Below are 14,479 nucleotides of genomic sequence, written 5' to 3' on the forward strand. Positions count from 1 at the left end.
ATTTGTGTTTCCCTGATGATGAGTGATGTTGAGCATCGTTTCATGTGCCTGTAGGCCATCTGGATGTCCTCTTTGGAGAAGTGTCTGTTCATGTCTTCTGCCCATTTCTTCACTGGGTTATTTGTTTTGTGGGTGTGAAGTTTGGTGAGTTCCTTGTATATTTTAGATACTAGCCCTTTATCTGATATGTCATTTGCAAGTATCTTTTCCCATTCTGTTGGTTGCCTATTAGTTTTCTTGATTGTTTCCTTTGCCTTGCAGAAGCTTTTTATCTTGATGAACTCCCAATTTCCCTTGCCTTTGGGAATGTGTCGAGTAGGAGATTGCTGCGGTGGAGTTTTTCTAATATTTTTAAATGTTTAATTATTTTTGAGAGAGAGAGAGGAAAGAGCGAGAGCAAGCACACAAGCAAGGGAGAAAGGGCAGAGAGACAGAGGGAAACACTGAATGTGAAACAGGTTTCAGGCTCTATGCTGATACAGAGCCTGACCTGGGATCAAACTCACAAACTGTGAAATCATAACCCACGCCAAAGTTGGACACTTAATCAACTGAGCCACACAGGCGCCCCATTGTTTTTTAATTTATTCAGTCACTCTGTGTCTTTTGATTGGATAATTTAGTCCACTTACATTTAAAGTAATTATTGAGGGGCGCCTCCGACTTCGGCTCAGGTCAGATCTCATGTTCGTGGGTTCGAGCCCCGCGTCAGGCTCTGTGCTGACAGCTAGCTCAGAGCCTGGAGCCTGCTTCCGGTTCTGTGTCTCCTTCTCTCTCTGCCCCTCCCCCTCTCATGCTCTGTCTCTCTCTGTATCAAAAATAAATAAAACATTAAAAAAAAATTTAAAAAAAATAAAGTAATTATTGATAAGTATGTACTTATTGCCATTTTGTTCATTGTTTCCTGGTTTTTGTTGTTGTTATTGTTGTTGTTATTCCTGTCTGTTCTCTTATTTTCCTTCTTTGTGGTTTGATGGCTTTCTTTAAGGATATCCTTATGTTCCTTTTCCTTATCTTTTGTGTATTTACTGCAGGTTTTCACTTTGTGATTATCATGACGTTTTCATATAACAACCATGAGGTTTTTATATAGCCTTTTTTAAGTTGTTAACTTGTTTAATTGCGTTCTAAAGTGTCATATTTTTACTCCCTGCTGTCATGTTTCATGTTTTTGATATCTTGTTTTTTGTCTTTTCATTTTGTACATCCCTTAACTAATTATTGTAATGTGTTGTTTTTACTGTCTTTGTCTTTTAATATTCATGCTAGCTTTTGTAAGTGATTAATCCACTATGTTTACTGCATATTTATAAATATATTTATTATGTATTTCCTTCACTGTGGCTGTTTAATTTTCTGTTTTGTGGATGGTCCACAGTTTACTTAACCTGTCTACTTCTGATGGACATTTAGGTTATTTCCAATCTTTTTCTATGAAAAATAGAGCTGTAATGAATTGCATTGGATAACAAAGATTGGCATTTCAGTAAGTTCAGTAGGTGCTTAAATACTTACTTACTGAATGATGGACCAGAAGGTAAATGGCTTAGAGAGGAGCAAGGAGGGATGTGAAAGAATGAGATTGGAGACAGGGTGACTGGTTGTGAGGCTCCTGCAGTTGTCTGGGAATAGAAAAGAGGGAAATATATTTAGGAGATCCAGTAAGACAAGGTGATCTCTGTAATGCTGGGATTAGGAGACAGGAATAGTCAAGTATGATTATTTTTAAGTTTATTTATTTTGAGAGAGAGGGAGAGAGAGTGTACATGCATGTGCTCTCACCAACCATGAGATCATGACCTGAGCTGAAATCAAGAGTCAGATACGTGACTGACTAAGCCATCCAGGTGCCCCAAGCATGATTCCTTAGAGAAATAGTAATATATTGGACAAATAATAAGCCTTTATTACCCACATATTGTACATGAAAAGAGCTCCATTTTTGTTGGGAAATAATGCACAGAATTAAAGACAACCAGTAGCAAAGATATTCATTGAGAATAGTAGGAATCAGTGATTAATTGCTACTTTCCATTTCTTCTGATCTCGTTTTTCCAGGTTTTCTGCTGTTACTGCTAACCGAATTTCTTTCTTTTTATTCCTAATTATCTCTTCTTGACTTTTTCTTTTTCTGTCCTCAATTTGAACCCTTACTTTATTTTATTTTTAATTTTTTAAACTTAAAAAAATGAGATAGAATGACCACCATAAAATTCACTCTTATAAATTGAACAATTCATGTTTCATAGCTCATTCACAGGGTTTCACAGCCAGCATCAATAGTTCCAGAACATTCCATCAGCCCACAAAGAAACCCTCTATCCATTAGCAGTTATTCCCCATTTCTGTTTCCCTCCTACCTCTGGTAGCTGCTAATTTACACCATGTCTCTTTGGATTTGTGTGTTCTGGGCATTTCATAGGAAGGGAGTCATCTTTTGTGAACAGATTCTTTCACTTAGAATAATGTTTTCAAGGTTCATCCATATTGCAATATGTATTGGCACTTCCATTTCTTTTTATGGCTGAATAATACTCCATTTTATAGATGTGCTGCATTTTATATTTCTGTCATTTGATGCACATTTGAGTTTCCATTTTTTGGGCTGTTATGACTAATGCTACTCTCAACATTTGTATAGGAGGTTTTCTCATGGACATTTGTTTTCATTTATCTTGGATATCTTTGTAGGAGTGAAATAGCAGGGTCATATGGTAACTCTGTATTTAGATTTTTGAAGAACCTCGTGACTGTTTTTTAAGGGAGCTGCATCATTCCTACCATAAATGTGGAAGCAATATCCCATGATCGGCAATATGTGAAGGTTCCAACTTTCACATCCTTGTCAATACTTGTTATTGTCAATCTTTTTGGTTGTAGCCATGCCAGTGAGCATGAAGTAGAGTCTGTTTTTAGTTTTTAGTTATATGTTCCTAATGGTTCATAGGCCTGCATTTCTTAGCTGAATACGTTTGGCACAGTCTTTAGGTGCTATGTTTAATGCTAGAAATACAAGTGGGAACAGGGCAGTCCACTGCCCTCTTGGAGATTAGATTTTATTTGGTAGAGATGGTAGATAGGAGCAAAGTAATTGCAGTTAGAGTTTTAATAAGGAATCAGTTAAGGACATGAACATAATAAGGACAAAACATGATCCTTTATTAAACTTTTTAGATATTCCATTTCAGTGATTTAAGTCTTTTTTATTTCACTGAAGACCCACATTCACTCAGTGGTTTTTAAGAATATGGTATATGACATTTTTGCGTTTGATTTAAAAAAAAAATAAAATTAGAAAAAATTCAAAGGAAATGAGAGCATATTAAAGGAAAAACATACTCAAATGTATGAAAAAGTGGAATATTTTCCCTGCCTTTGTACTCCAGCCATTAGCAGCTTGGTGACTATTTATTGCTCTAGACCTATTTCCATGGCATATATCATGTAGAGTTCTGATTAAGAAAACTACTCCTAAAGAATTTTCACTTCTTTTTGAGACTTTCACAGGAGCATGAGTGATCCCACTGAGTGTGCAGTGATTTATGTGGGGGGTGTGTAATAACACGGGTGTTTCCTGTGTGTTAGGCGCGCTGTGCTGACACAGGTCCACTTTGTCTGTGATGGCGTGACTCCTCATCTCCCCTTTCACCGCAGATGGTCCTCATCCCTGCCGGAGTGTTTACAATGGGCACAGACGATCCTCAGATAAAGCAAGATGGGGAAGCACCTGCGAGGAGAGTTTCTATTGATGCCTTTTACATGGATGCCTATGAAGTCAGTAATGCTGATTTTGAGAAGTTTGTGAACTCAACTGGCTATTTGACAGAGGTAATAAGGTTGGGATGGAGAGGAAGAACGTGTTCTTTTCTAAAAATATTTTTTTAAATGTTTATTTATTTTTAAGAGACAGAGAGAGCATGAGCTGGGGAAGGGCACACACACACACACACACACACACACACACACACACACACACATAAACAGACTCCAAAGCAGGCTCCCAGGCTTTGAGCTGTCAGCACAGAGCCTGATGCTGGGCTCGAACCCGCGAACCACAAAATCATGACCTGAGCTGAAGTTGGACACTTTATCGATTGAACCACCCAGGCATCCTGAACTTGTTCTTTTCTAATATCGATTATCCACTGTTTATTATGTGCCCAGTACTGCACTCAGCAGTGTATATATATTTTATCTAATGGAGTTCTCATAGCAACCCAATGAGGCCGGCTACTTTTCAGCACACTGAAAATTATAAAGTGGTTTGCCCTGAGTTACCCAGATAGTTAGTGTTGGGGCTGGGATTCAGGCCTGGCCAGTAAGATGGCAGGGCCTGTGTTTTTAACCGTTAGGCTATATTGTATCAATGTTCTAATATGCAGAGTACCATTGCTCGGGGTTTTTGAGATAGCAGATCGCATCTAGAATATGGCCACTATTTCCCTCTCAAAAAATTGCAGTTTGGTTGTTCGAGAAGCATTATGTATTTCGTTTAGGCTGTTAGATGCAAAAGTGTGGCTCTTCATTTTTTGTGGTTTTATTTCAATACCTGACGACTCATAACTCTCTGTAGCAGTTCCAGGTTATTCTCTGGTGCTGAATCCCAAAGCAAGGTTCTGAAAGCGGATGTTTCTTCTAAAAGAATACATAGACAGCGGCTTTCTTGTTTATGAAACTTTCTCTGAGTGTCTAAAATATACTGTTCTGTAGGTTTCCCATTTTCTCTCACCAGAGAATTTTACCCTTGTATTCCGTTTGTGGGATCCTTGTTTTGTTTTATTTCCCCCTGACCTTTTTTTTTTTTTAAGTAGGCTTCATGCCCAGCGTGGAGCCCAGTGCAGAGCTTGAACTCATACCCCTGAGATCAAGATCTCACTTAAGATCAAGACTCAGATGCTTTACCAACTGAGTCCCCCTGGTGCCCCTCAATTGTTCCTTTTAAATAAAAAACTAATTTGAGGGGTGCCTGGCTTGCTCAGTTGGTGGAGCATATGACTCTTAATCTCAGAGGTGTGTGTTCTAGCCCCTCATTGGGTGTAGAGATTGCTTAAAAATAAAATCTTAAAAAAAATAGTAATTTGAGAGTAAATGCTGAAAGCAAAACAATGTTCAAATTTGGTTTTGCAGCATCACATTTCTTTGGAATTTCCTAAAATATACCAAGTGTTTTTCTCTTTTATATGTGTTTAGAGTAAGTAGAAGTCCCTCTTTTTTTTTTGTTTTTTTTTTGTTGTTGTTGTTGTTGTTTCATAAGGTTCTTCCCAAATCAGTTTCCTCAATAGTCTACATAAGTTAGAAGAAGACTGGGAAGGGAAGAAATTCCCTTCAGACTAGGATTTTCCATAAAGAAGATAGAATTACCAGAATGTAGGGCCTCCAGGAACGTGGATGGGGAAAAAAATGACATCTAGCTTTTTACTACTCTAACTGAAATTTAGCATTTCCTTCAATTCTGAGGCAGATGACAAATCATACTAATGGTAGTAGAGCCTATAACTTTGTCACGAGTAGAAATCACAGATTTTTTTTGTCATATTATTATTGTTGTAGATATCTTAAAATATTTGCATTCATCCCCACTTTAGAAATGATAATTATGAGACCTTCCACTAGATCTCACTTAACATTATTAATAAAGAGGATGTGTATATTACTACAGCATAAATTTACTTTATTAATATGTATATATAACTATTTTTCTTTGTAATTGTATTGATTTTGTTTCATGCATTTAAACATTTCATTCTAAGAAGGAGGCCCCTAAGCTTCAGCATACTGCCTGAAGGGTCCAGGGCACCAAAAGTATTAAGAGCCCTTACTTTGGATAAATACATCATCTTTTTATGACACAACATTTTTTTTTCTTTCCCTGAATCTTCATTTCATGTCACATTCCACTTACTCACCATGTTCTAGCCCAGCTGGCCCTGTTTCTATTCCTTGGAAACTCAGCATTCTTTTCCATCGTGAGATCTCAGCCCATGGTTTTTTTTTTTTTTAAGTTTATTTATTTAAAGAAAGGCAGAGACAGCTCCAGTTGGGGAGGGGTAGACAGTGAGGGAGAGAAACCAAGAATCCGAAGCAGGCTCCACACTGTCAGCACAGAGCCCAGTGTGGGGTTCGAACCCACGAAACTGTGAGATCATGACTTGAGCTGAAATCAAGAAGTCAGACCCTTAACCCCCTGAGTCACCTCAGGAGGCATGCCAGCGGCCCATATTTTTTTCTCTGCTCGGAGTCTCCCTCTCTCCTTGTCTGTCCCCCATGTACTATGGCTGCCTCCTTCTCATTCTTGAGTTGTGTCAGCTTCTTCTCAGGGAGGCTTTCTCTGCTCACTTTATCAACTAGAGGCTTTTCTTGATATTCTTTACCTTACGAGGTTAAGTAAAGTTGTAATTATTTTCTTCCTTTATTTCTTTGACTTGATCTTTTTTGTGTGCATCCTCCCCCCACACCATGTAAGTACACGTAAGACAGGCTCTGCACCTATTTAATATTGCTCTTGTATTTCTGTCGTTTAGTTCATAGTCAGGCACAGAACAAAGATGTTTGATACATGTTCATTGGATGAGGGGATGGCTTAGATGCTTAGGCACATCCCTGCCAGATAAGAAGGAAGAAGAGCAGGGGAGAAGAAAAGATAACGAGCTCTGATCAGGAAAAGGAGTTTGAGCTTTCGTAAGTCCTGAACTGCAGGCATCCACAGGTGGTTAATATCATCTGGTGAGGACAGGACTGGAGGTGGGGGTGTGAGGATCATCTGCTGTGTGTGCTGGTGGGATTAAAGGGATGGACTGAAGGGCTTTGTGTAGCAGCAGGTCACTGTATCTCCAAGTGTGAGCTCTTGGGCCATCTGTATTAGAATCACCAGCTGAGCTGTTCACATGCGCAGGTTTCTTGACCTCATCCCAACTTCCAGAATCAGAATCTCTGGGGTTGAGGAGCAGTAATATGTAGTTTTGATAAGCTGGCCAGGTGATCTCCACTGTGCAAAGCCACTGCACAAAGAGCCACTGGTGTAGAGAAAAAAAGAGCAGAGGGCCAGGACAAGAGAACCAGGGAGGAACGATGGTTTAGGGGCTAAAAGAAGAGTCTGTGTATTTCAGGGGATGAGGAAGCAGAGTCAGAAAGAGGAGGGAAGCTAAGAGAATAGAACCATGGAGACCAAGGGGTTAATGTAGGCATTTGCAGAATGAGGTCACATGCAACATATAAGACCAGGTCGATGAGGACTTGAGATGGTAATGTTAAATGAAAATAATCAAAATACAAGTTTCCATCTGATGTTTGAATTGGCCACTAGAGATTTATGAACACAGTTGAGACCTTCATGGAGCTAGAGTATTATATAAGAATATCAGCAAGCAATGCCATTTAATTCTTTTAGCTTGATTGCAGCAGCAGAACAAAGGACAAAGGTCAATTATGTAATCTGACATGTAAGGAATACTATTATTTTCCACATCATTTGTAATACTTGTGGAGATGCATTTTCATCAACAGGAGCAATCACATTCTCAGAAGCTAATCTCTTCCAGTCTGTGCTCTTATCAGCTAAGTGAGCTTGAAAAGACAATGGCCTCTGTAAGTGATATTGACCTGCTTTCATAGGAAGCCAGATGCTTTTAAGTCATTTCTGAATCCTCTGGGAAATCATAAGAAAAACTTAAGTTCATTTGGATAAGAAGAATCACTTTAACAGTGTGCAAAGAAAACGGTACCTGTGAAACATGTTACTCCAACCTTTCTGGATTTTTATTGCCTTCTTTCCTTTCAGGCTGAGAAGTTTGGTGACTCCTTTGTCTTTGAAGGCATGTTGAGTGAGCAAGTGAAGACTGATATCCAACAGGCAGTAAGTAATGTTTGAACAGACTCTCACATTTCTCTACTGCTCGTTGGAAAGGGCTTGAAAACTCTAAACTACAAGTGCCACCCTCCTCACTCCCCAGGACCTAACCATTCCTGCTCTAGATTTTCTCCATGGGCAAGGTCACCGTATCTTGAAAATACCACACATCCAGGATGGTGTATGAAGTGTTGGGTCTGACTTGGGTTTCTGTGTTCTGCATACTAGTGACACACTGTGTTGCTGAGGAACGCTCAGCTGGCTGCTAGATGTTTTTGGATTTCTTTTACTTACAGTCATTTCTAGAATGGAGGCTTAAATGTGAATATTTTTAAAAGTTCTGTTCTTAAAGTCTTAACCTCATCAGGTGCCTCTGTGGAGTGAGAGCTTCCTATTTTTAAACATTCATGAATTCCTGTGATCAGAGTAGTAGTCATGAAAGGGGGACCTTTGCTCTGGATAGTCACAGGACATTGAGCCAGGGAACTGGCCTTACCACCCATGGTGTACCTGCTTTCATAGAGAGGATCTGGGGAATGTGAATTAGGTGTGTTTTTCTCAGAAATCAGGGCAACAGTGTACTGGCCTTCGATAAGCACCTGTGTGGTGAGCAGACCTTGAGATTTCTGTATGTTTGAGTATTTGTTTGCAGGCATGTCTCAGAAGGAGGCAGAAAGTATAAGAACAGGGGAAGGGGTGTGGGTAAGCTAGGAGCTTGAGGGTTCACAAAGCAAAGAGGGTAGGGAATGCAGAAGAGGCAGGAGGTAGTGCCAGAGAAAGGAAATGGGGTCCACCTTGATTGCAAGGGAGACTGATTAAGATACAGAGATTGAAGACAGGAATTCAGCCCTAATCTTCCTTCATTGCACAGGTTTCCTTTCAGTTGCCTGAACTTGGTCTTTCTGCGTTGGCATCACTGTTCTCTCTTGCGAGTAGCAGTGCCAAAAACAGTTAAACTGTTCTGGCTCCCGTTTTCTTTCTTTTCGATTGACTATAGCAAAAGTGGTGGGGGAGATGTGAGGTGAAACCAGACTTGCTTCTCAATTCATTTATAGGAGAATCAGGCCACTTTTTTGTATGTGTTTTCCATACATGTCTTTAAAACGTGACCAAGCTGTGTCTGAATTTCAGTTTTCTTTGCTCATTACAAGTTTTTATTACAAGTCTGCTATGTAATCTGATAGACTTTTTTTTTTAGAGGCCTTTGAGGTCACATCGGCCTAGGGTTGATGAGCCAACAACTCAGGATGTGGCGCCTTGTTCTAAGATACGGAGCTCAGCTGAGGGAGGGCCTCTGTACTTATTTTTGCAATTTGCTCTTTCAGATACAGAGCCCCCTGTCACTTGAGAACCTCCAAACGCATGAGGCATAAGGCAAAGGCAGATTATTGTTAGGCTCTGAAGGTGCCCTGTAAGTGCCTAGTGAGGTGTGTGCACCTGTAACTAGGACAATAACAGGCCGCTCTCACGGGAGCCTAGTGTCGCTCACTTGCTTAAATGCTCATAATGGAAAAGCAAACCTTTTAAGCATGTTTAGAAAGGGCTGGAGTGAATACAGTGAATCTGTTGGTGATATGAGAGAGCTAAGTTTTAGTTTTCATCCCCTCTTAAGCCTGACATACCCTCATGCGCCAGACCTTTTTTAAACCCAGTGTTTCCAGAAGCGCAGCACGTGGGATGGCCCAGGAGGAGACTTGAGGTGAAACAGGAGTTGAGTTAAGGTGGTATGCAGTCAAGCATAAGATAATCCTGAATCACAGAGTGAGAGAGGTATTCCCTTTTCAGATCTCTTTCTAAACCTGAGTAAGACAGAAGGCTCATTTGAGTGATAACATGTCATTAACACTAGCTAACACTTGTTAGTCTCCTTTTAAACATGCAAAATTGACCTTGGAACTTTCCCCAGGGTATAGTAGCTAACAGGATTTAGTAATACTGTTCATGTTCATGTAATTTTATAATATTATTTATTTTAATATAATTATTTTGAATAATTCATGCAACTTTGAAATGAATGCGATTCTTTTAAATGTCATCATAAATGTTCTTTTTGTGACAGCACTGATGATACAAATTTTCCTTTAATAAAACGTTTTTATTGTGAAACAAAACACAAATATAGAAAACCACACAAAGCAAATGTTTAGCTTACTGAGTGTTCTGAGGTGATAACCATCGTCTAAGTTAAGAATGAGAATTTCGCTGCCTGCCCCAATAGCCCCCTCTGTGAGCCACAGCTTCGTCCCCCTTCTCTGTCCCTAAAGTTGCCATTAGCCTGCTTTTTAATTTTTTAGGTAGGCTTCACACCCAGTGCAGAGCCCAGGGCGGGACGTGAGCTCACGACGGTGAGGTCAAGACCTGAGCTGAGATCAGGAGTTAGATGCTTAACCCAGCTCAGCCCCCGGGTACCCCATCCTGCTTTTTAAAGTAAATGCTTCCAGAGGCGCCTCGATGGCTCACTTGTGAAGTGTCTGACTTCGACTCCGGTCATGATCTCATAGTTCATGAATTCAAGCCCCACATGAGATGGCACTGACATTGTGGAGCCTGCTTGGGATTCTCGCTCTCTGCCCCTCCCCCACTCACACTTTGTCTCTCTCTCTCTCTCTCTCAAATATAAATAAGTAAACTTAAAAAAAGTAAAGGAAATGCTTCCCTGTATTTCTTTATAGTATTATCACCAGGTATACATCCCAAGACTACTATACTATAGTTTAATCCTACCCATTTAAGGGTAAATTTGTGGCTTTTTCAAGACTTTTTACATTCAGGTTTCCCTTCCATTGTCCTACCCCCCAGCACCCCCGCCTGCCCTGTTTTTATCCCAAACAGTTTATCTCTGGAAGAATCCTATGGACACTTCCATGGTCTGAATCTTGTCATTTGCCCTCTCACGGTGCACTCCACCTCTTTTCTTTGTCCTCAGCATTTGCTGCAGTCTGGTAGGTGGATGCACAGGCCCAATCAGACTTGGGTTCAACCCTAAAACAAGACCTCAGATAATGGTGTTGGTTATACACATTGTTCTTAGGTTTTTTGATGTTGCCATTCAGTTGCTTTGTCTGTTTTCTGCATAGATTTGGAGAGATCCAAAAATTACACTGCTGCTTTCATTTTAGGTAGTTTTTTTTAAATGTAAAGTTTTGAGGCAAGATATTGAACTGGCTTTTAGGGTTTGCTCACAAAAAACTGTGAATTTAATGGTTTAAAACAGAGTACATGTGCCTGATGAAATCTACTTTGTTGTGATTATCATTTGAAGGGACTTTTAAAAATGTGTATTTATTTTGAGAGAGAACACGTGAGCGAGCGGGGGAGGGGCAGAGAGAGATGAAGAGAGAGAGTCCCAAGCAGGTTCCTTGCTAAGCATAGAGCCTGATGCGGGGCTCAATCCCACGAATCCCTGAGATCACGACCTGAGCTGAAATCAATAGTTGAATGCTTAACCTGAGCCACCTAGGTGCCCCTGTTGTGATGATCTTTTGAATGCTCAGTTTGAAACAATCATCTTAAAAGCTATAGCTTTTAAATCCTAGAAAGAATTAATGCTAATTTTTGTTGCTGTGCTATTTTAGGTTTATTGTATTAAAAAAATTTTTTTAAACATTTATTTATTTTTGAGAGACAGAGAAAGATCATGAGCAGGAGAGGGGCAGAGAGAGAGGGACACAGAATGGGAAGCAGGCTCCAGGCTCTGAGCTAGCTGTCAACTGACACGGGGCTCAAACCCACAAACTGTGAGCTCATGACCTGGGCTGAAGTTGGACGCTCAACCGACTGAGCCACCCAGGTGCCCCGGTTTATCATATTTTAATCTAGATAACCTTCTATGTTTAAAGCATTTAATGTTTAAAAAGTACCTTCATTTTAATAATGTGTTGTTATTATGCCTCATAAGCCTTTGACATGAGGGATGGCCACGGAGTAGGGAGAAAACAGTTGCTCTTGATGGGAGCCTGAGAAATAATGATTATCCCTTGGTTTGAGGTTTGGCACTTTCTGAATTTGCTAACGTTTTAAGGAAACAAATTTTTTGAATAGGTGTCCTTGATAAAGGAGAAGGGTAGGCTATTTTGAGAAGTTCCTTTTAACTGAAAGCCAGTTTCAGTGAGGAATCAGAATTACCAAGTCATCTTCTTCTTTTTTTTTTTTTTTTTTTTTTTTTTAAGTAAAAAACAATTTCGAGACAGCCATCTTCTGCCCAAGTAATGCTGGGTGCTGTGTTATTTGGATGAGGCTAGACCAGGACGAATGGCAAGGAATAATGCAGCCTGACTATCTCTTACATAATCACAACTGGGCGAAGACTCCAAGGCAGAAAGAGAGCCATTAGTAAGGATATGATTCAGTTACCTAAATGTGCATGGATTGTAATGAGAAATGCCTTGGGGCCCAGCAAGATTCTGAGATCATACCCCAAAAATAATTTTTAGAAAAGCTCTAGTAAGTCAACTAGTGTAAGCTGAACCAGAAAGTGTTCAGAAAGGAAAGTTCCAGTACATAGGAAAAGTAAATTAAAGTAACTCAAAACATGAGCCTGATGGATAAATTGCTCAGCCTCATTTTTGATGTTAGAGGTTCTAGTTTTCTGGTAGCTTAACCATTTCCCTGAACAACCTCATTTCAGCTTTACGAAGTTTCTGCTTTCACATGACCGCCAAGGCTTTTCTTTCTCAAACTGTTTTGAGGCTTGTTTATTCAGAGAAGCCATGGGAAAAGACCACAACCTTTGAGTGAGGGAGACCTGGTTTTAAACCTTACCTATGCCTTTTACCAGCTGGTTTTGGGAAAAGTCACTTAGTATCTTTACTATTCTTTTTTTTTTTTTGACTTTTCAAGTATGGATCATCTTTTTAAAGTGTTTTGATCTATGGATATTTTTCTAAATGATCCCATTAGTTCCACAAGTTCTGTAGTATGTTGTGTTTATATCTAAATATTTTCTAATATCCAATATTATTTATGTTAGTGATTCTGTTTTTGCTTTATATATTTCAAAGCTGTGCTGTTAAGCTTGAAAGTGTAAGTACATAAGTGTGGAAATATATCCTTTTTATTGCATTAAATGTTTTGTCCTTTGTAAAAAGGGATTCTCTTTTTCTCTAATAAATTTTATCTTCAAGTCTATTTTTTCTGATATCTTCATAGGTGCACAAGCTTTCTTTTGTCTAATGTTTCTCTAATATATACTTTTTCACCTTTTAATTTTTATACTTTCTATATCTGTGTTTATAGGTAGATCTTTTGTGTTTTTCCCCCCAAAGTTTTATTTATTTAAGTAATCTCTATACCCTGTGTGAGACTCCAACTCATGACCCGGAGATCGAGAGTCATATGGTCTTCCAAATGAGCCACCAGGGCACCCCTAAGTATGTCTCCTATAAATAGTATATATTGTTTTTATTTATTTTTACTTCTTAAGTTTATTTATTTATTTTGAGAGACAGAGGATGCATGGTGAAGGGGCAGAGAGAGAGAGAGAGACAGAATGTTAAGCGTTCAGTTGGGCTAACAGCACAGACCCCAACAAGGGGCTTGAACCCAGACACTGTGAGATCATGAGCTGAGCTGAAATCAAGAGTTGGACACTCGGGGCGCCTGGGTGGCTCGGTCGGTTGAGCGTTCGGCTTCGGCTCAGGTCATGATCTCACAGTTCATGGGTTCGAGCCCCGCATCAGGCTCTGTGCTGACAGGTAGTTCAGAGCCTGGAGCCTGCTTCAGATTCTGTGTCTCCCTCTCTCTCTGACCCTCCCCTGCTCACGCTGTTTCTCTCTCTCTCTCTCTTTCAAAAATAAATAAAATATTAAAAAAAAAAGAGTTGGACACTTAACCGACTGAACCACCCAGAACCCCATGACTGTTTTTAAGAAGTCCATTCCAATAGTCTTTGTCTTTCAGTCAAGAGTTTATTTATATTTATATGTAGTTTATTATGATTACTGATATATTGACTTTATTTCTACCATTTTATTCTTTGTTTTTTCTTTATCCCATTTTTCTCTTCTTTTTTCTTCAATTTCTTGCATATTTTTCTATTTTTTTCCTCATTCTAACTTCACTTGTCTCCTTTGAAGTCATATACTGTATGTATCTTCATTTACTAAACTACTGTAACATTCATTTAAAGTCTGAATTTTAGTCTCCTCATTTTTCTGCTCATAATACTAGGACCATGGTCTAATCATCCCCATCCAACTTACTGATATCCACTATTTCATTCTAATTTGTTCTCTTCCTCTGGTACTTAGATGTTATCAATACATTTCTATATAATCAATATTCAGTTAAGGCCATAATTATTGTTGTCTGCGCCCTCCTTTCTGCATGCCAGACAGAATGTATCTTCTGACCAAAGGACATCCTTTGGTCATAAATATCTTGTTATTAAGAGTTTGAAAATATCTTTAATTTTGTTTTATTGTTGAAAGATTTTCACAAAGTAAAAACTTAAAACATTTTTAAAATATTTATTTATTTTTGAGAGTCAGAGACAGAGCACAGATGGAGGAGGGGCAGAGAGAGTGGGGAACACAGAATCCAAAGCAGGCTACAGGCTCTGAGCTGTGAGCACAAAGCCCGATGCAGGGCTCAAACTCATGGACCATGAGAGCATGACCTGAGCCGAAGTTGGAC

The 14,479-nt window shown here is 39.4% G+C and overlaps 1 protein-coding gene across 1 annotated transcript in view; it reads left to right on the forward strand.

Moving 5' to 3' along the window:
• The window catches only part of SUMF1 (sulfatase modifying factor 1), a 96,104-nt gene that overhangs the window by 15,839 nt on the left and 65,786 nt on the right, over nt 1-14,479 (forward strand). The window contains exons 2-3 of the mRNA XM_029918610.1: nt 3,655-3,828; nt 7,778-7,852. Of these exons, the coding sequence (XP_029774470.1) occupies nt 3,655-3,828; nt 7,778-7,852 (249 nt within the window). The remainder of the gene's footprint in view (nt 1-3,654; nt 3,829-7,777; nt 7,853-14,479) is intronic.

Source organism: Suricata suricatta, chromosome 12 (assembly GCF_006229205.1).
Source record: "Suricata suricatta isolate VVHF042 chromosome 12, meerkat_22Aug2017_6uvM2_HiC, whole genome shotgun sequence".
Classification (NCBI taxonomy): Eukaryota; Metazoa; Chordata; class Mammalia; order Carnivora; family Herpestidae; genus Suricata; species Suricata suricatta.